At 51.2% G+C, this 21,271-nt stretch overlaps 5 protein-coding genes across 8 annotated transcripts; 1 reads left to right on the top strand and 4 right to left on the bottom strand.

Moving 5' to 3' along the window:
* Positions 1 to 563: 563 nt before the first annotated feature.
* Positions 564 to 5,698, bottom strand: AAFC00_003943 (uncharacterized protein; the record flags this gene model as incomplete). Its single annotated transcript, XM_069343494.1, has 2 exons — positions 564 to 733; positions 796 to 5,698. The coding sequence occupies 2 exons, from the start codon at positions 5,696 to 5,698 to the stop codon at positions 564 to 566; spliced, it is 5,073 nt and encodes a 1,690-aa protein (XP_069202049.1).
* A 2,606-nt stretch (positions 5,699 to 8,304) lies between these two features.
* Positions 8,305 to 9,554, bottom strand: AAFC00_003942 (uncharacterized protein; the record flags this gene model as incomplete). The annotated part of the gene is made up of 3 exons (XM_069343493.1): positions 8,305 to 8,960; positions 9,024 to 9,305; positions 9,371 to 9,554. The coding sequence occupies 3 exons, from the start codon at positions 9,552 to 9,554 to the stop codon at positions 8,305 to 8,307; spliced, it is 1,122 nt and encodes a 373-aa protein (XP_069202048.1).
* Positions 9,555 to 11,165: 1,611 nt separating this feature from the next.
* Positions 11,166 to 13,194, bottom strand: AAFC00_003941 (uncharacterized protein; the record flags this gene model as incomplete). Of its 2 annotated transcripts, none has more annotated exons than XM_069343492.1 (7): positions 11,166 to 11,628; positions 11,689 to 11,787; positions 11,847 to 12,156; positions 12,207 to 12,496; positions 12,565 to 12,842; positions 12,903 to 12,998; positions 13,048 to 13,194. In XM_069343492.1, 7 exons carry the CDS (start codon positions 13,192 to 13,194, stop codon positions 11,166 to 11,168), a joined length of 1,683 nt encoding a protein of 560 aa, XP_069202046.1. The 2 variants fall into 2 exon arrangements, with proteins under 2 accessions (XP_069202046.1, XP_069202047.1); XM_069343491.1 differs by having other exon boundaries at positions 13,048 to 13,185.
* A 1,993-nt stretch (positions 13,195 to 15,187) lies between these two features.
* Positions 15,188 to 16,678, bottom strand: AAFC00_003940 (uncharacterized protein; the record flags this gene model as incomplete). Of its 3 annotated transcripts, none has more annotated exons than XM_069348126.1 (4): positions 15,188 to 15,261; positions 15,359 to 15,715; positions 15,768 to 16,211; positions 16,288 to 16,678. In XM_069348126.1, the coding sequence occupies 4 exons, from the start codon at positions 16,676 to 16,678 to the stop codon at positions 15,188 to 15,190; spliced, it is 1,266 nt and encodes a 421-aa protein (XP_069202043.1). The 3 variants fall into 3 exon arrangements, with proteins under 3 accessions (XP_069202043.1, XP_069202044.1, XP_069202045.1); XM_069348127.1 differs by having other exon boundaries at positions 16,288 to 16,456; XM_069343490.1 differs by having other exon boundaries at positions 16,288 to 16,306.
* A 1,832-nt stretch (positions 16,679 to 18,510) lies between these two features.
* AAFC00_003939 (uncharacterized protein) lies at positions 18,511 to 19,340 on the top strand (the record flags this gene model as incomplete). The annotated part of the gene is made up of 3 exons (XM_069343489.1): positions 18,511 to 18,926; positions 18,988 to 19,059; positions 19,121 to 19,340. 3 exons carry the CDS (start codon positions 18,511 to 18,513, stop codon positions 19,338 to 19,340), a joined length of 708 nt encoding a protein of 235 aa, XP_069202042.1.
* Positions 19,341 to 21,271: the final 1,931 nt, after the last annotated feature.

Raw genomic sequence — 21,271 nt, 5'->3', positions numbered from 1 at the left:
TGCCACACTCCGAGAAGACGGCGCTCGTCTCCGCGGCGACGACTGCGGTGACTGATGCAGTCCAAAGGCAACCGATCGTTTCGTTTGACCGCCAATGGAACCAGGTGATCGACCTATCGCACATGCAAAAGAGCACTTGACCTTTAGTAAACACTCATCGCGAATAGTGACATAGCATGACGTGGTGAGCATGAGAGGTAGGATCAGAGGAGTTTGGATCATGGATTTGAATAAAATATAGAAAGTCGGGAGAAACGAAAATAGAAACAAAAGAAAGGGTAACGCAGTGGGGAGCCGTCAGGTGGCCAATCTGGACAGATGAAAAGGATGAAACATGTCGAATGACAGACAGCGAGAAGAACATCAGAAATTCAAACATGGCAAGAAAAACAAAAGATGCCAAGGCCTTGGGTATCGTGACAGATGGAGAAAGAGAGCGGCGACTGATGCGACAGAACAATCTCTTGGCCAATCATAAATGAAAGGGACATGCTCTTTTTTCTTTCGAGATCAAGTCCATTGTGCGACCAGAGAACCAAAAGGAAACCGAAAAGAAAAGAAGCCTATTCGTCTCGCTTGACTGGGCTGGGTGCACGAGGGGGTTCGGAATTGGATGGGGTGTGGGAGCGTGCAGAAGTGTGCCTACTCATCACCGATCCGACTCCTGACGCCGCTCCTCCATGCGTATGCGTGTGGCCTGTCGCTCTATTGAGAGAGCCTACGTCGTGCTTGCCTGGTCACTCACGTTAGTGTCTTGATATCTGATTTGGAAGGGAAAAAAAGACAAATACATGCCGTCGCAGCAAGCCCTGACGTTCTCCATCAAGCCAGCTTCCTCTCGCTCTCTTCTTCCTCTCTCCACGGCGGCCCTCAGGTCGTCCTCGCTGTCCTCTTCGATCATAGACGGATCCCCGGGTCGGTTGCTCATCGCGCTCTTGCTTCTTCTCGTGCTCGAGAAGCTTCCCCTGAGACTTCCCGGACTCTTGAACAACGTGCCCAGACGGCTCGACACACTGCCGTAGTTGTTCGGTTCCGGTGTTCCCATAGACTGTGCTTGCGATCTCTTGGCGTTCAATGTCCTCTGTCCATCCTTGCGACCAAGCGTCGGCACTTCGCTCAGGTATTCTCGACGCATCGGGCTGTTTGTGTCCCTGGTCAGCTTGGAGTTGTAGGTGCTCAGCGTCATGCCCGTGCGATGGCTGGTCCTGCTGTTGCTTCGGACCTGCGGGTTGAACTCGTCCACGTCGTCTCTGGTCAACTCGCCGAGCGTGTCATTAACATCCTCGGCTCGTTGAGAACCAGTGCGCAACAAGAGATATGTCAATGCGTTGAACCAAGTCTCGTGACGGGCGCTGGTCGGCGCGGTGAAGACGATCTCGCGGCCAGGCGTAACCACGACCAGCGACTTGGTGTGGAGTCCAGGTGGGTAAGTGTTGTTATCACTAACGACGCGGATAGCCTCGATGGCGACACTCTTGGCCTTGCTCTGCTTGGCACCGTGGAGCGACGGATCCGTCTCGCTCCAGTAGAGCGTGCGAGTGTAGGGGTGGACCCAGAAGAAACGTCTGTGGCGAGTGCCGCTGATCTCGGAAGAACGTCCCGTCTTGCGCGTGTACTTCCACAGGTATTCACCAATCATGGTCTGCGTGATGGCCTGGATCATGCGAGGGTCGGTCGCCGGAGGCATGTCTTCGGGATAGATATTGGCGTTGTTGATATGGAATCGTTCGTCCAGCTCGGACGCAAACGAAGTCACGGAGCTGCGACGTGTGTGCGTTCCTGGCGAGGTCGGCAACTCCAACGTTGGCCGCGTGCTTCCCGGATTGCTGACACGTGGACGGTGAATCGAGCCTGCGCCATTCCGGACGGATTGCGTGGTGATACTGGGCGTTCTCGATCGAGGTGGCAGTGTACCGTTGGTGCCCTTGTATGCAGATGCTGGCATCGCCGGGGGTCCCATGCTGCCAGATGCCGCGGCGATCTTGAGGTTGTGGTCCAGTGGGAGGGGAGGTGCGGGAGAGGTGCCCTTGCGCATGCTGCCCGAACTGGTAGGTCTGCGCGGTGCTTTGAGAGCTGCGGCAGCCAAAGACGCCGAGTCAGAAGACTTGCTTGGACTGGTTCCACTGTGCGCAGAGCTGTAGTCGGAGACGGCCGTCACTCTCTCCTTGTTTCGTAGCATGTTGTCAATCTCCTCGGAGGACACGATTGTCTGTGTGCCTGTCTCGGACGTGTGCGTCTTCTTGAACTCCGGCTTGGTGGTGGTAGCGGCGGCGGCGACAGCAGCAGCGTTGTTGGACACCTCGGCGAATGGCGTTCGGGAGGCAGCAGTGCTCGGTCTTGACGTCTTCGGGGCCACCGAGTTCTCGTCATCGAAGACATCCACACTCTTGTCGGCATATCGCACATCCCGAGACACAGAGCGGATGCTGCTCGTTCGCGGCGGGAACTGTGACGACGGTGGGGGTACGGCAGGGTTCGCGGAGAAAAATGCGGCGCCAGGTCTGACATGTTCGGTGCCAGGAATGACGACATCGCGAGACTGTTGCTCAGGCGAGAAGCCCGAGTCCGTGTAGATTGGCACATGAGTCGCGGCAGCTTCATCGTCCATCTCGGGTGAGAAGCCAGAGTCGGTGTAGAAGTCGGGCCTCTGCGAGAAGGGAGTGTTGCCGAACTCAGCACCGCGAAGCCCCTCTGCAGGGGTGACAGGCTCCGACTGTTGAGCGACGATGGTAGAGAAGTTGAATGGCTCGGCGACGGCACGTGCTTCTGACTCCCGCGGCTCGGTGTTTGCAATCACCATCGAGGACATGGCAAGCGGTACCGTTGCGGCGACTGGAGCAACGGGCTCCGTCTCGGCGGTGGTCGACGTGGCGAAACCAAGAGGGGTGAGCTGTTGTGGTGGTGGAGAGATAGGCTCGGTCTCTGCGGTGCTTGGAGTGGCGAAAGCAAGGCGACCGACCTGCGGCAGTGGTGCGACAGCAGGGGAGACGGGCTCGGTCTCTGCGATGCTCGGCGTAGCAAATCCGAGTGCTGCAGGCTGCGATTGCCCAGCTTTCGGTGGAAGGACAGGCTCGGTCGCTGCACTTGTCGTGCTGGAGAAGGCGAGCTGCGACGGAGCTGCAGGAGCTGGCGAGATGGGAGATGTTTGCTGTGATACGACATCTGCCATCTTCTGCAGCGGAGCACGAGGGGTGCCCATGTTCGCCCGGGCCACAGCCTCTCTTCGTCGCGACGCCATGTCTTCGGTGAGAGCTTTTGGCTCCGAGGACGCAAGGTCCTTGGTCGACCCTTCCAACGGGTCAGACACAACTCCAGCGAGAGCAGCCTCTGCCTCGGGGGCCTTGTTGCTCTCGACAGCCTCTTCTTCAGCGTCGTCACCCACTGTCTTGCCAAGCGCGAATCCAGCCACACCTGCAATGGCACCGCCGACCGCACCGGCAGCAGAAGACACAATAGAGCTGCTGCTCTCTGGCTCCCAAGGCTCTGTCATCATGCTCGAGTCAACCATCTGGGGTCTGATTGCCTTGACAGGCGTGTCTTCACCGATGGCGTCTCCCAAGGCAGTCGTGGCAGTTACGGCTCTCTGTCTGTGCACATCCGGACTCGAACGAGCAGAAGCGGCGGCGTCTTCTCTCAAGCTGGATCTGCTGGGAGTCACGGCATCGCTCTCCTCCCCCTCGTCACTCAACCCTTCCAACTCGGCCATGAGACTCTGGCCAGCCTGGGCGCGAGGAGTGCCTCTCTCGCTCGAGTGAATGCTGCTGGGACTCTCGCCGATGATGGAGGGGTCCTGCGAGGACAGGCTGCTGGCACGGGCTGAGCGTCTGCTGCGGACATTGCGGAGTCGTAGCTTGGGATGCTGCTGTTGCACGGGTGTGCGCACATGGTCGCCCTTGTCCTCGTCGTCGGTGGAAGCGGAAGACTGGAAGGAATGGAAGGACATTCTGTCGCCGGCGTTGCCGCTGGGGTAGATGGAGGGTCTCGAGGAGACTGAGGACTTGCCGCGGATCGTGCCTTCGGTCTCGGTCAAATCGTCACTGCTGGCTCCACCGAGAGTCTCGACGCCCGTCTCAAAGGCCTCGGACTCGGTCGTGGTGCCGTCGCGTTCATTGGCCGTCTCGAATGCATCCGTGCTGTTGTCGTGTTCGGTGTCGACGTGGCGGTGTGGGTGTGAGGATGTAGACGAAGCGGCGTTTCTCAGTCTGGTCGATGCCGCGCGGCTGGGCGACGCTTCTCCGTTGTCCTCCCACTCCTCGTCGTCGTCGACGTCCATGATGATCTCTTGCGTGCTGCTTCTCGCTGCGCCCAGCTTCTCCGGCCGGATCTGTTTCCTCGCGTTGTCTTGGGCGGAACGGCGCTTTTTGGCCACCGAGGCATTGCCGCCGTGTCTCAGGGACTCGACCTCGTCTCTCGCGTCCTGCAGCATGCGCTTGAGTTCGATCTTCTCCGTCTTCTCGCGGTGGATGTTGTTCTTGAGACTCTGGATCATGCGGTGGGCGTGGGTCAGTGACGACTTGAGCGTCTCGCTCTCAAGCATGCCGTTTCTTGCTGGCGTCTTGGATGGCGAGGGAGGCGGCGAGTCGTCGGGCGAATGTCCTCCCGTCATGAGATCCAGGTCTCCGCCTGCCGGGCTGCGGTCGTTGGCCTGATCTCCGTCGTGCCATCTTGCGGCGACGGCGCGGGCGAGTTCGGTGTTTTGCGAAGTCAGCTCTTCGATCTTCTTCTGCAAGACATCTCTTTGCGACTCGTGGTTCGCCAGATCGCGTCGTAGACCGTGGAACTCGGCGTCCGTCTGCTTCTTGAACAACTCCTGGTCCTCGGCCAGTCTGCCGTGCGAGTGTTTGAGCTCCTCCAAGTCGCGCTGTGCCGCATCCCTCTCGGCCTGGGTGGCTTTGAGGATCTGGTTCAGCCGGTTCTCCTTGTCCGTCAAGTCCTTGAGCGAGGACTGGATCTCTTGCAGTTGGGTCTCGAGGTTCCAATTCTCTTCCTTGTACTTTTGCTCGCTCTCGTCGAGGACTTTGAGCCGATGCGTCAGCAGCGCAATGTCTGTCTCTAGTTGCGTCTTCTCGGCCGTCGTCGTCCGTAGCGTGTCGTCCTTTTCCGCAAGCACGGCCTGCAGCTGTCTGACCTGAGCGAGCAGGGAAGTACTGATCTCCGTGGCGAACTCGATGTCGTGCACTCGATTGGCGGGCTGGTTGCGCTGTCGTCGCGAGGGGGCGGAGAGTTTGGAGGGCGAAGCGCGAGAGTCGGCGGCGAAGACTGCGGGACTACCTGGACCAGTCAAGTCCTGCGAGACGATGCGATTCTTGGGCAGAAAAGTGCGAGCGGATTCTCGCCCGACTGCAGTGTACTCCTTCTCCAGGTCTGCGAGCTTCTTCTGCAGCTCTGGACCGATCTCGTTGTCGTCTTTTTCGTGTTCGACATCCTTGAGACGCTCCGAGAGGTCTTTTCGTTGTTTCAGAAGTGTCTGGCCGAGACGCGACGCGTCTTGGATGCGTCTGTCCGTGTCCTTGAGATGTGCCTCAAGGGCGCGTTTTGCCTGACTCGGCGAGCTGCTGTTGAATAGCGACTGTGTCTGGCTGTTGTCGAAAGATGCGTATCGATGCGGGACGTGGTGCGGTAGACTGGGCGACAAGAAGGGATCGTCTCCGTTGGCTCCATTGGAGACGCTCAACAAAGCTGGCGGAGTCGCAGCCATGTCGAGTGACTTGTTAAATGCTATGCGCCGCCGATTGTGTATTGTCTTCTATGGTCGGCGATAGCGGGACAGTTCGAAAAGAGGGGGGTTGTGCGTCCCTGGGTGGATCAACACGTGCTGTAGAGATAATCGTATGGAGATGCCCGGTCGTTGTGGGGCCGGTGATAGTTGTATTTTGGGGAAGTCCAAGGGAAAATAGAAGAGAGGAAATAGAGAGAAAAAGAGGAAAGAATCCGAAGAAAATCAACGAACGACTGCCATGCGTGTCGATGACTGATTGCGACTGCAAAATCGGGGCGGATTTGCAGAAGAATTGCAATCCGTAAAGGGAAGCTTAAAGTCAAGGAAGGTGTCGGCGGATAAGGCAAGAGCAAGAACTTTGAGGCGGTTTGTTATGATGACAGCTGGGCGGCACCACACAGCTTTGTTGACAGTTGACCTGCCACCAAGAGACCAAGGGACCGAGGGAGGGGATGCGTTGGCGCGGGATCTGTTGTTTTGCCTTTTCCGATCCTGAGTTGCCACAATGCCCTTGTCGTTGTCTTGTCTTCTGTCTTTGTCTTGTCTTGCGCTGCTCGACTCGTGATTGTCGCCTATAAAGGGCTATTGTTCCTTTGTTCTGCTGTCCCTATCTCGATTGCGACACTGCAGCACGCACGGCTGGCTGACTCAAAGCGGAAAGAGAAAAACGGTGAAAACCACTTCAGGTGATCCAAGTTTAGGTAAACAAGAGAAGTGTAGGAAGTAAAGTAAGGTTTCGCTTTTGGTGCAAGGTATCGTACTGTACAGTATCGCAGCTGAGTTGTACCAGTACAAGCACGTATATCCGGCAGCAAAATACAGAACAAGGCAGCACAATAACTACAGCAATAAGCAGCAGCAGTCACCACTGTGTAGAGTTTCGTGTCTGCTTGGTGGGGTCAGATCGGTCTACCCTCTTCGAATTCGGGTACCCGTCAACTCGAGCGAAGCAGAAAGCTTGTGCCTGAACAGCAAGAAACAAGACTCGAGAACAGCGGCGGAACGTCGACGGCTGACAGGACAATGCTGTAATGCAATCACAATGCGGGACCTAAGGCAAAGAGGGGGCCACGTTGATTGGACAAGAAAGCTGAGATCATATCTTGGTCGTTCTCCATCAACTGCCCCCGTTCCTTGACTCGTGCACTGCTGTTGTGCTGTTCCTACAGTGCTACTTGAGGGGCGGAACATGGACTTCTCTGGCATGGATACCTTGACAATTACTCTGTGTGAAGCCATCTTCATTTCTCGACCATGACATGGACCAATCCACTTGATTTGAGACTACATATGACTAACACATCTTACGGCATTGCAAGCTAGGTTGAAGGGCGCCGGATAGACACCTCTGTGGATTCATCCATTCCCAAACCTCATAACGGAGCGTCGAGTCCACATGCGAGGTGTTTCGGACTGCCTGATGAGACATGGGGGAACAAGGCATACCGATTCTACCGAGCTTTCGGCGCTGCAAGGCAAACTGCCAAGCCATCAGACGTAAACCGGAGTTCGGATCGGCAGCCACGGTTTGTCGTCCACGCCGACGCGTCTGGGCCCTAAAGTCCCACAATTTCATGCCCGATGGAAGCAATCATACCTCTTCTACCGTCCAGTAAGTTGTCTTTAGAGCCAGAGCGGTCACAGTAGGTCAACATGCTACCTCTGGCCTTGGAAATTAGTCACGATTATCTTGATAACTGGGGAAACTCCCAGAAGATCAAGTGACCAGTGAGAACCTATTCATAGCCAAAAAGAACTCATCTGACACCACCATACGCCTCCTGGTCCTTGATCTTCGAGTTGTGATGTCCCCTGGCCGCTTCAAGTCTACGACACGAAGCGATGATCCTGCCTTCGAGAAGATGGAAAATCGCAAAGGATCTGCAATCTCCCAATTCCTCCTTATTAGTCCGAATTGGGGGCAAGGAAAGCGCGAGTTGCTGTTGAATGGTTTGTCTGGTTTGTCTCGAGAGTTCGATGATCGAATTCATCTGAGTCCATTGACATTTATCACAACAGATTGAGATATGATTGTCAATCGTTCGAATGAACGGTGCGGTTCTCATCGAATTCTATGTACAAATTTGAAAGGTACCTGACCGTACGGGATACCTTACCATATGCGACCGGGCATAAGTCATGCTGCATGTCCGTCTGACTCGCGTACCTTAGCCATGTGATCGAGGGGAACCCTGTTCATAGGACCCCATGGCGCCGATAATTCACGAGTTGTTCCAAGATCGACATTGCAATCGTATAGAACATAACATGAGCTTATTCCAATCTGCTTCAGTTGGTGGGTATTGGAATGGAAATATGTTTTCGTGCGACTCCCGCACTAAGTGGTCTCTTGTCTCTGATTGTAGTTAATATGAACTGTACTGTGGTGTTGGCTACTTCTATAGCACGAACATGTGGGGCTGTGGGGACTCTGGAATAGCACAAATGGGCGGAATCTTGGTGATTTATTTATTACAACCTAAAGTTTCTTTATACAACTCCCAGAAATAATGTATCACAATGTTTACTTTACTGCGAATCTTTACAACACTCAAATCCATCTATATCTCCGATGTTGACCACGTCTAAAGGGTAGAGACGTTGCCGTAGGGGCTGGACTCGACGGGGCTGGGACCCTGTGCGGTACCGAGGGAAGTCTCGAATTGGAGTCTCCACCACTCAACGAGGTCTCTGTTCTCCTCGAAAGTAGCGAATTGAGTCAGGGCAGTAAAATCGTCATCCCAGATGCTTCCAAGGGTGGAGTTCAAGTCCTTGCGGGCCAGGTAGTATCCACCGTCAACGAACTGCTGCTGGTACTCGTCACTGATCAACCAGCTCATGAAGAGCTTGGAGCTCTCGGGTCTCTTGGAAGTTGCGAAGATGGCACCGGTCTGAGGCCAGAGAAGGCGGGCGTCATCGGGGGTCTTGCTGCCGAGGTTGGTATCGGTGTTGAGGTTGGTGGTGAAGGAAATTGAGCGGGAGTTGTTGGAAGCAGCAACCCAGTCTGCTGGCTCGCCAGTACCACGGATCCACTGCACGTCTTGCTTGACAATTGCGTCAAACCACTCCCATCCGTACTTGCCGATGATCACGGAGAAGAGGTAGGTGATGGCATCGTCATCGTTGGGGATGGTGAGTGCGAGCTTGCTCTTCCACTTGGGGTCGGCGAAGTCGGCGTAGCTCGATGGCACGTCGGTCTCATTCAACAGGTCGGTGTTGTAGACAAGGTTACCGAATTGGTCTGAGTAAAAACATACGAATTAGCATGCTAATTGATATAGGAAGCAAGATCGATGTGACTCACATATGTATGTTCCGAGGAAGGCACCATCGGGATCCTTGATGGAAGAGTAAATGTTCTCCCAACCGACGGGCTTGTAGTTAAGCAGTCTGCCCTCACGCTTCCAGCGACCGTAGTCGTGAAGGGTCTGCAGAACTGCAATGTCGGCGCCATCGTCGCCATTGCGAGTGAATTGACGGTTGACACGGCTGTCATGGTACTTGGACACATCGACAGTCAGGTTCAACTTGACATCGGGGAATCTCTCCCTCCATGCCTTGATAGTTGCGTCGCCCTGGCTGACCTCTGCATAAATGCATTAATATTTGCTTTACAGCATGCGAACATCAATGCGAAGGTGTTTGACTCACCATCTCCTCCCCAAAGTACAATCAACTCCCCAGACTCGTTTTTGGCAGCGGCATAGATCTCGTCAAGAGTACGATTGTCAACTTTAGGAGAGTGTCCTGGGTACGAGTTCAAATGAGGCAGCACAGCAGCGAGTGCTGGGGCAGAAAGGCCCAATGCGGCCAAACCACTGGAAGCGAACTTCATGTTTTGTTTTCCGGAAGAGAAAAGAAGATTATATCTCTATCAACAAGGACTGATAGTAGTCAAGGAAAACTATCAAATGAGCGTTGACGGACCTTGATGATCCTGCGGCGGCCTGCTCTTATATTCATCGGACCACCCTCTCCAAGATGTCCAGAGGAAGTGTTCCGCAGCAATAAAGAGACAGTAGTGTCGATCCCCTGACATCTCCATGTGGAGCTGATAAATCATAAGGCGACTTACTAGACTCAAATTTCACCTTGTTTCAAAAGCGAAGAGGAAATGATGATCGCGATGCCGCAATGGCCGTGTATGGAGAAACTTGCCGCCCCGCCATCGCACGCTAAACGGGGAACTGATGTCCTAGATCAAGAGATTCTCCTTCGTGCCAAGTATAACGCTATACAGCGAAAGTGTTCCGCTGTGCTTTGAAATACAGGTACATGGTCGAACAGAAGAAACTTGGTCGCTGTTAGCCGACGGAGGGACGCGTACGTTACATCATCCACCGCACTCGATTGTTCTCGACGTTTCATTTTCTTGCCGCATGTCGATGCTATTCCAAAGTGAGGTAAAATTAATAGATGACAAGAATCAAGGAAGTATTCCGCAAGTGCTTTGAAATTCATAACAAGCCGCCGTTTGCCGGAAGCAAAGCTTAGGCATGCTCAGAGTCTAGACTGCACAGTAAACAACCTACCTTGCGGTATTGATTGAGTAAGAGCAGGGTGTTCTCTAACGGACCCAGCTATTCATATATTACTCACCATATTCATGAGGCTAGACGGAGATCGACCCTATAATATCCATGTCTGCAGCGAAGTGCAGTAGAAGCGACAGGTGACGCTTTCCTGCTTCGCGTCGACTGTAGGTCCAACAAACTTTCATGTGGTCAATCTACAGAGAAACTGGCTGCTCATCGTGTTCCATCATTCATTGGACGATCCTGAGCAGTTTGTTTGCGAGCTTTAGTGTTCCGAGAAGTCTTAAAAAATACGAGACTCCATACTGTACAAGTACTGTACCTTGCGAATACTAAGACAGGGTAAGGTATGGCACTTTTTTATTTCGCTTTCCACACGACCCGTTGTGCATGATGGTAGCCAAGCCTTGGTATTCGAGTAGGTATGGAAGGTACAAGTACCGTATCCAGGTACCTTGCATTTGCTCTTACCTTACTGGCCGGAGTGATCCGTACTTATTTTGTACCTGAATCACGCCATCTAGCGTTCCCGCCTTGTGGACTCGTTACCCCATCAATTGCGGACAAACTGCGCCTGACACATGGAGAGAAACTCCAGTAGACCCGACACAAAGTGGAGATGTCTCGAGAGCAAGTGCGGAGTCGCTCATCCGACCGCACTATACGTGATAGATGAATGATCGTGTTCTTATATCGTACGTTTCACATTCTTGCTCGAAGGGTCACCTTTCCGCCACTCACAGTCGTTTTCGACAGCAGCACAGAGAACGCTCTACTCTCCGCAGACCATAACCTGCTTATTGGCAACAACTGGCATTTACTGGCATTTACTGGCATTTACTAGCATCACTGGGCATCTCAATGGCTTTTAGACACGCCCAAGTTCGGCTTCTTCCACCTGTAACACTCCTTTAAGCTACTACTTCGATGCTTTTCGCATCAGGGCCCTTTTCCATGTCGTCCATATCCAGGTCTAGATCGTCTCTTTCAGGCGTCCGGCCATGTAGAATGGCATCTTCTGCAGACAAGTGGTAATCAATGACCGATGGTGCGTCAGGAAACAGTCTGGAAAGGCCCACATGCACTGTAGCCGCAACGACCATGCCGAAGATGTCCGCCACACAATAAACATATTTTGCACCGCCGATAGCAATCTTTGGCTGGATCGCATTGATCATACCGGGCATGTTTGGTGCAATAGCAACGCATAGAGCTACTCCTGCCCGCCAATTGAAGCCCCTTGTGTATCTGTAGATACCCTGAGGTCTGTTGTATAGTTCTGGAACGTCGATCCGACCATGTTTGACTAACACGTAGTCGGCTGCTAATATTGCTCCTATTGGCGCAAGGATGATAGAGTACGAATTCATGAAACTATTGCAAATAAGATCATTAGATCCAATCATAACATAGATGGTTCGATGCTGTACTTACGCAAGAAGATTGCTCGCGCTCGCTAAGACCTTCCATGGAGCGAAGCCAAAGACGCCAATTGTTGCGCAGACCCATTGGCCACGGTAGATGTTAATGTATCTACCCCGAATTAGCCACCAGACCAGCCATGGGATCAACGGAATAGCAAGCAAGCATACCTCGGAAAGAGGGTTGTCAAATCATTAGCAGCAGATATCGAATTCGCTGTGATGTTCGAACCGATGTTTCCCAACAGCCAGGCCAAGCATGCAAGGAACGCAGCTGCACGACCACCGGCAGTATTTTGCCATTTTCCGACAATGTCGAATGGTTGCCACAAAGTCTCACCATATGCAGCAGAGGCACACTGAGAGCCTATTGCTCCGATGATTGACATCAAACTCCATGTAACGGGCATGACAAGAACTTGATAATATGCCCCCGCAGGCTTCTTGCTGTAACGTGTAAAATCACCGATATTGCAAGCCACTGGCAAATGTCAACTCAAGTTCTGGGTAATGAGCTCGGAGCGAACATACTTGTAGACATGGAGCCCATGGTTGATGTGACCGCGGTCATAAAGGCGAACCACATGGGCAAACCCGAGAGCGTAGTCTCTCCTACCAGAACACTGCCAGCTTTGTCCCCGGCGCGGTGTATGGCCCACGCCATCGTAGCTAGGGCAGTGATCGGCACGGCGATGTTCTTCGCCAGGAACAGCGGCCGGAGTCGTGTAGGATGGATGAAGATGAAGGGAAGCTGGAATAACCAGAACAGGAAGAAGTTCAGGAAAGAGTAGGACGTCAATCCCGAGCCTGGAGACAAGTGGCTGTACACAGAGTGGCATCAGAAGCGATCTTCCGTTACTCCCAGGGACAAACGATGTGGATAACTTACTTGGCAAAGTGCGCGTATGACGGCCAGATCGCCGTGATCATCTGCCCGACACCAAGACCGCCTTGATAGGTATTGATTGAGAACCAAAACCAACCAATGACCATGCGAGAGACGATGGGGAAGTAACTGAAGTGGTATCCAAACACCGAACGCGCGGTGATCGCGAAAGGAGTATGAAGGCGGGCTCCAATGATACCATTGATAGCAAGCACAACTCCGAGAAGCACACCACCTGTGAAGACAGCAAGGACAGACTGCCACCAGTTGAGGCCGAGAACCTAGGAAAATGTAAGGTCATGGATATGTACTTTACGGTCCAGAACTGTATGTTCACTCACCATAAATGATGCAACAGTCGTCCACGACGTGACACCGAGGAGATCTGACATCCAGTAGGCGATGAAGGTGGACGTGGTCCAAGTCCATGACTCTCTCTACACAATGATCAGAATACTACACATCTCACTGGCAGGAATAACTCACGGGAACTGGTTCCATGTCAAAATTCGAATGCTGTCCCTCAGGAACAAAGGCACTTGGGGTCTTCTCTAGTCGCCATGCTTCGACGGTGGTCAATCTCTTGCGAGTTCCCTCAGCGAGTATCGCCAACTTTGCGTCCATCTCAAGCATTACAGTAGTAGAAGACGAGTATCAAATGTTGTTTCTGGGTAACTGCTGACCGCCCTAGCATCGCATCGCTCGTCACTCGTCATCTTATAGATGCCATATCTGCCATTCTTAGGGTTCGTCTTATCTATCCGTATGGCAAAGGTAATCAACTACATGGCTACATAGGCATCCATCGATACTTTCCGCGTCCGGTTACATGAATGGCCACTTTCCGACCACTTTCCGAAGGGACGGGTATCTCTTATCATGTCTGCCAAGAAACCTTTCGTGAAGGATCTATAGCGTCCATTTCTGAGGATGTGAACCGGACAGCATCAGAAGTGCGCTTTCAAGATAACGTAAGAGTAACCCGAACGGTATAGAATATATCGGCCGCGGATACCCCCGACATGCGTCCACAGGAAGAACTTCAAGTACAAAGGTGGGCTGACTGAGTGACACGGTGCATACTAGTATTATTAGGGACGAAAACGTGGAGTAGCCTTCGGCGCGGCGGCGTACATCCCCCGGCGGCGCCCCGCACATGCGTTCAACGCGTCCCCCACCAATGCGATATCTTCTATAGACTATGGTACGGACGTTCCTATTCCAGACGACAGACTTGGATAGATGATACTGGTACCTAGCCGCAGCGATCGGACAGCGCCGGCTGCCCATATACTATCTGCCTTCAGGATAGGTAAACATTATATGTAATTCGAGCCGGCAGATTGATGACTTAATAAGATATGTTTATATTCAATTAACACCACACATGCATGTTTAGGCACATTACAACCAGCTTTTATACTTGATTGAAAGAGTCATTGTTGGTGAAATTCACAATGAGTCTACCCAGTACCATGGACGCGGTCGCTATAGACATTCCTGGAGGAGTCGATACTCTGCAGCTCTCAAAAGTAGATGTGCCCAAGGTGGCGCCAGGACAGGTCCTTGTCAAGGTTGAATACACTACAGTCATCACCTCAGAATTAGCTACTCGACAAGGCGTCTCGACGGCACTACTTCCACTCATCCTCGGTAACGAGTTCGTTGGTACGATTGTGGCGTCGCCTGACGACACAACTCGCATTGGCACGAGGGTCATCGGAGGATATGGAGGCTACGGCTACACCAGAAATGGTGCCTGGGCTACATACATCTGCGTTGACGCGGCTGATGCTTTCCCCGTCCAAACGTCACTGGACTCCCGAACTCTTGCTGCAATACCAGCTTCCTTCACAGCTGCTGCAGGGAGCTTACGATCCCTCGGTGATCTGTCAGGAAGATCTCTCTTCATCCGCGGAGGCACGAGCGGCGTTGGTCTTGCAGCAGCGACGATGGCCTTAGCACAAGGTGCCACGGTCATTGCAAGCAGCAGGGATGCCAGTAAGAAAGAGAAGCTGCTTGCACATGGAGTACATCACGTTGTCGTCGACGACGGCACATTAGTGGAGCAGATACATGCTATCATGCCCTTTGGAGTCGACTTAGCCTTAGAGATGCTTGGTGTCAGTGGACTAAGCGAATCACTGAAATCCGTTCGGCCATTCGGAACGGTATGCCTTACTGGCATCCTGAACGATCAAGCTGTGTCAATGAAGACAGCGTTACGGGAGGACCGATCTGTCCCCGGCTATCCTCATCCTATGGAACTTATCCCTCCCACTGTCCGTCTAACTATTGGTGGCGTTGATGGCACTCCACGAACGCCAGAACTTGTTCAAGGTTGGGTCGACAATCTTGAAAGCGGAGTATATCGCATGCCTATCGATTCGGTCTTTTCGTTTGAGGATATTGCAAGCGCACATAAAAGGAGAGCAGATCACACATGTTTCGGGAAAGTTTTGCTCCGAGTAGACGATACCCCGGCATAGTCAATTCTTCCAAGGACGAAAAGTGACATCTGCGAGTGTATATAGGCCTTGTCGCTAATTCAATTTCTACATTCAAGTTGGAGTCTGTACGATAAGAACCTAATGAAACATGGACACACATACCTTGTTATCTTCTCTCATGCCTTCCTTGGGACTAGTGCTTCATAAACCACACTCTCTACTTCATGCTGACAGTTGAAGAAGTCATCATCTACCAGGCAAAAAAAGTCAGTCTACAAAATGGGTCTACTGTGTAAATATTGATACAGAGGCGATGAGTTCAAGTGTATGATGAAATATGGACTGACCTCCAAACGGTAATATCTGGCCAGCTACCATACCAGCGATTCCGCTCTCCATATCAATCCACCATACCAGATTCGCCACGCCGCTCCACCAAACAGTGCCTTTGCGCCAGCCATGGGGACCATCGGCAAGCAACTTGAAGAAGGATATGCCCCAACCCTGTGGTGGATCTCCAGGTTGCGAAAAAGTCTCGTCGTCATCACTCACGATGTCTGGCTTAGCGGACGGAGCAAGATCGCGCGCAAAGTTCGGCTGGTGAGGTATTTGATTCTCAAGCATTTGCTCGACTGTAGCAGCTTGTAGTAGTCGAGCTCCGCCAACAGGATCAACGCCATGATTGAGGATGGTAGCGAGGATTTCTGTGTGTGTCAGACAGGTTTACATAGAAGGGAGCGTCAGGACCGAACATACTACAGTACTCCGTTGGCGTGCCATAAAGGCCATGTCCACCAGCGCATAGTACTTTGCTTCTCTGCTCTTCGGAGACTGCAGCAAACGGTGACTGTAGTACATGACCAAATTGGCCTTCCCGCGCAACAACAACACCTTTCTCGTCCCTCTGGCTCAGTTGCGCCAGTGTCGCATGTTCAACATCAGGAAAGAAAGTGAGACCAGATGTTCCTAGAGGCGTGAAGATATGTTCTTGGAAATAAGCGGCCAAAGATAATCCAGACACGCGCTCGACTAGAAGGCCAACCCAGTCCATATTGATTCCATATTCCCACTTCATGTCTGGCTGATTAAGGAGCGGCTGCGTGAAGACATCAGTGTGTGCACTGGTAAGTTCGTCAATGCCGCCTTTCGCTTGGCTCCATTTTTCCAACTTGGCGGAAGAGAAGGAATAGCCAAAACCAGCTGGAGTGCTACCGTCAGTGGTCATGACTTGTTGCAAACTGGAAAAGGACTTTTGGATTGGCTGAAAGAGTATTACCTGTGTGTGAGAGAAGCATACGCAATGTGATATTCTTATTCTTTTCCTCCTGAAGCAATTGCCCATTATCAGTCTCAACGAGGACCTTTTTGTCCTTTAACTCGTGTAGCCACCCTTCAAGTTCTTCGCCATCGTCAAGCTCTACTTTTGCCTGCTCGACCAATTGCATCGCTGCAATCGCAGTCACCAGCTTCGTACACGAGGCGAACCAAAAGAGCGTCGTCTGCGTCACCGATTCCGCAGAGTCTACCCCGAGCTTCCCGCTTGCATGCGAGAATATGCTGGCACCAGTCCTATCTACTATGCTGCAGGACAGACATGGTATGCCATTACCTTTAGCCGTATATGAATCGATGATACCTCTCACTCGTTGTATAGTTGACTCGTCCATCTTTATCACGGGGGATATGTCGAGTCTGCAAGAGAAGCTGGTATATTGCGTACTGATGTCGTCGGTGATGGTGGTATGCAACCGTACAGTGGAAGCGATAAGCGTGTTATCTTATCGCTTATCGCTGCTAACTGTGTCTGTGAAGTAAGCCAAGCCTTGTACGGAGTACTGCGATCCGTCATGAACGACATCGAGTCGCAAAACTATGACAAAGGGCTGTGAGCCGTAGCAGGCTAGTTGTATTTGCCTGTATTCCTGGTCTCATTGTCAGTCTAGCATTTTGACATATGGAATCCATGGATTCTCAAGGGTTTGTTCATTGTAGGTGAAGTCCCATAAAGTGCCGCATGGGAGGCTTGACTAAGCCTTTTTTTTTTTTGGAAGCGGCTTGTACAAGTACAGTAATGATAGACATCAAGCCGATAGGGATACCTTACTATCATACGGTGTCTTGATCAAACCCGTCACCTCTCTAGATATCACCATATAGAATGTCGACCCCTTTTGCTCGCGGATATGATCAGGAAGACAGATGTCTATGGCGCCACGTCGTATTGATACCTATAGTGGATGTAATATTAAGCAGGGTGAAGCCAATATGACCATCTCATTCGGTGAAGGCCAGCGTTATGCGATGCGAAGCGTTGTGGCAGGGTATAGGTAAAGCACGAAACACACACAGAACAAACAATCAGGGTATTTCGAGGCACGGCACAGTATCGTGGAGAATGGCGTTGCATTGAGCTAAGAGTAGGCTGCGGAAGTTAGGCTCTCAGTAGAACGTCGGCCGATTCCCTCCCAACACCGTGTAAGCCCTAAGTCAAGGTACCTCTGAAGAAGGTACAGGTATAGCTCACCTTGCTGAAGCACCGAATTGAGTGCATACGAGAGGTTGTATGTTGACATTACAAGAAGCCTCAGTCGTTATCCCTTTGCTGAAGCACCGAATTGAGTGCATACGAGAGGTTGTATGTTGACATTACAAGAAGCCTCAGTCGTTATCCCTTTGCACTATTCATAGAGTAGATACCTGGTCTTCCACACAAAGGAGCTTGTTTCCAGTCATTGACCATTTACCGGTAGTCATTCACATTTCGCTGAGGATTTTTGACTATTCATACGTTAGTCATTCACTGCTCGCTAAAAAATCATTGGGCATTCATCAGATATATGTTCATCACTCGTTACCGAGTCATTGACTATCCGTTAAAGCGTCAATATATACTCGGTAAATGGTCATTGTCCCATCATCAGGGAATCATAATTAGTCAGGTGGAGTAGATGCAGCGACTTGAGCCGCAGTGGTCAAGGGGAGGGAGAGTGCCAAGATCAGTTCTCCAGGTTCTCTGAAACCATACTTGTAGCAGCCATCTCCTATCTCGTATTACTACATCGGTACTCAACCTGAACATAAATGCGGTAGTGAGGATCGTCCTTTTTCTATTCTGGGAACTAACGCGTGAGTCTTTTGCTCTCTGAAAGGTCTACATTTGAGCTGTGATCAATTTCGCTTTTTGATTCTGACACGCGACTTAACGGGCATCTAAGGCTCTGAGAAGGCTGAAACAGCCGGCTTTCCTGTAGCTTACCAGAAATAAAGTGCCGTACCGTGAATCGCGTAGAGTGCAGACATGAAAGAATAACAACACCACTTTAGCGAGCTGTGTCTAGCTGGATAATAATGGACTGATGAACGCTTGATGTGTTGCACTCCCCTCTCCTCAGCCGTTCAGAACTCGTCTTGTACCATTCCTTTCCGACAAGAATCCTTAACCGATAAGGGCAGGCCCTTCACCTCTACGTTCATTCATACCTACATTCAATATCTCAAAATGCTTGTCTCTGTATTCTCTGCCGTAGCTGTTGCAGCTGTCGCAGTGTCCGCATCGCCAACCCCCATCAGCAAACGTGACGACTCCTGGGGCGGCGCAGTGTCTCTCGGCCCTACCAAATCCAACATCATCAATGCTGTTACTACTTTGATCCCAGGTGTTCCACCTAAGACTCAGAATGGCGAACTCTTTTTGTGGCCTGGAATGTCGAATGGTACTGGTGATCTGGTCCAGACAACACTAGAGCAATGGCCTCAAGGAAACTCTTGGTGCGGTGCCGATGCTTCGCAATGGTGCGTCCGCGCTTCGCTCTTCGGTAGCTTCGGACAACTCGATGCGGACGCTGCTCCTGTTAATGGCGACGACCATGTCCGGATCGAGTACAACCTTGCGGCTGATCAAGATACCTGGGTCCAGTGAGTCAAACATGTTGAAATAACTCTTGGTTGCATGCATTAGACTGACATCATGGTACAGAAACGTCACCAATGCCCTCACGGGTGCTTACTACTCTTCCTTCTCTCACAAATCCGGCCCCTACATGACTGGGTAAGAACAGATCTTTCGTTGCTCCTGTTGAAGTGCAACAATGAGCTAACGTATCCTATAGATATGGAACTGGGACCGAGTGCGATGACAGCTGCACTGGAACCATTTCTTCCCAACGTTATCTGAACACAACCATCACCCTCCGGTCAGCAGATACTACTTTCGGTGATACCCTCACTTCTTCAGGTGGTGCAAACCACACCGGGATCGAAATGCTCCAGGGTGGCAAGGTTTGGCGCATCGCTGAGATCTACCTTCCTGCCATGGATGCCAGCTCATAGAGGATCATTCCACAGCCCGGAACAGTATCACACTAAAGCTGTATTGTTGTATGGAGAGTACCGATTTCGACAGTCCTGTTGTAGGTATGATAGTTGCGGCGTGGAAGCTCTGCTCGCTCCAGTGGTCTATATGTAACAGTGTCAGCATCTTTCCTGTGAAGCACGTCAGAAATCCTGTACAAACCGAGTCGGACGTCGTCCACTTGCTGCGTACAAGGCAATAAATAAACAGCGTCTGTTGAAACAATTTTCAAGTAGCACTTCCATTATTAACCATGACACAACTCTCGTGCATCGGGCAAGGAATGATCGTGATTACCAGTACATAAATAGTTGTTAGATCGAAGCCTTACATTGTCCGCATGGTCCATTAGTGACAACCTTGTATGGTAATGCTGTTGTGCAGGCTATGTCATAGCAGCAACGTCTTGATGATTTGTGTATAATGACACAATGATGTACTGTAAGGTAAGTAGGCAGAGGCATTCGAGTCCCACTGTAGCCTCAGCACCGCAGATCAAGTAACGACTGTGGGAAATCTACATGACTGCGTGCACCGAGTGTATTTCTGTTTCATAGATGGGCGCCAAGGAGATCACCGTACGGAAGATAACGTCTTTTGTTATTGCCCGAGTATAAGGTGAAAGGATCGTAAATCATCCGGGGCGATATCTTGGCTGTCAATCTGAGGCCTCTAAGGTACTTGATATTAGGGTCACAAGACAGGCTGTGGGGCGTTGATACGGGATACAGTCTGTTTAACGAAGATCTCGGCCAGTGCTTTGTACTACAAAGAGCTCGTATTTGCTAAATGGCTCTACGATGAATATGCAATAATTCTTTCATGGAAGGTCTTTGACTCCCTGATGAATGGTCAATCACTCCACAATGAATGGTCAATAACTTCTCAGCGGGCACTGATTAACGAGCGCATGAATTGACAGTGAACCCTCAACGAATAGTGAATGACTACCGAGTGAATGGTTAATGACTAAAGTTTGTACACTTTCGTTCCACGACATCTTTGATACTATTACACCATATGTCTTTCTGCTGTCAAAACGCTGCATCTTCAATGTGATGGCTTTCTCTTACCAAGAATCCGCTGCTCGAGTCTGGTCTAGACTTACACAGAAGATCGCCATGCGTCAGTAGAGTCACGAAACAATTAAGAGCATGACTGGTTGCACAGTACTGTGACTCGAAAAAATGCGAAGACTTCCATACTGTCAGATTTTGAAGAGATACAACGCTGAGTCTGCGCCCTGCCTACTGCATACTGATAGCATAGACTTACGTTACCTAGGCGTATGCTCGCCTCGACATTTCGAGATATTGCAGCGGCCAAGATTGCACTTGAGAAGGGGCAGTGAGAGGGAAACAGTAGCTCTGCTAAGCTTTGCTAAGCTGTCGATTCCTGTGTTCTAATTTGTCTGTTTGCGGGGAGACACAAGAACAATAGAACCCCCAGCCGGAGACCATTCTTCTCCATAGGTCTGGTACTGTAGGTACCATACATAGCTGTGGATCTATCTTCATTGCATGTTTCGTGGTGTCTGCCTGTGCGTGGTGTGTTCACAGCTTCGTCGATGCAAGCACGCCCAGATCGACTGTTATGTAAGTTTCGCAGATTGTATGCCTTAACGTCGCATACATTATTGCTATCTTGTCGAAGCATATATTAACCGGCCAGGGTTCACGAGAAGATCAGCTTACCCCTCATTGACACTTTATTTAAGTAAAAGGCGGGTAAAAGAGCTGCAGTATTGTGGGACTGTCTTGGTATACCGTCATCACTAGATGCCAAAAGATCAATGCAAACCTGACCTCGAATACTGCGTGAAATATGGATGTACATCATGCAATATAAGAACCTCGGTAAGTAGTATAGTATTCTGCGCTGTATTTAAGGTATAGTACGAGTCCCTTGT

Source organism: Neodothiora populina (genome assembly GCF_041146345.1).
Source record: "Neodothiora populina strain CPC 39397 chromosome Unknown canker_contig_17, whole genome shotgun sequence".
NCBI classification, from domain to species: Eukaryota; Fungi; Ascomycota; class Dothideomycetes; order Dothideales; family Dothioraceae; genus Neodothiora; species Neodothiora populina.
Note: the sequence above shows the minus strand (reverse complement) of the source record. Positions and strands in the feature narration are given on the sequence as shown.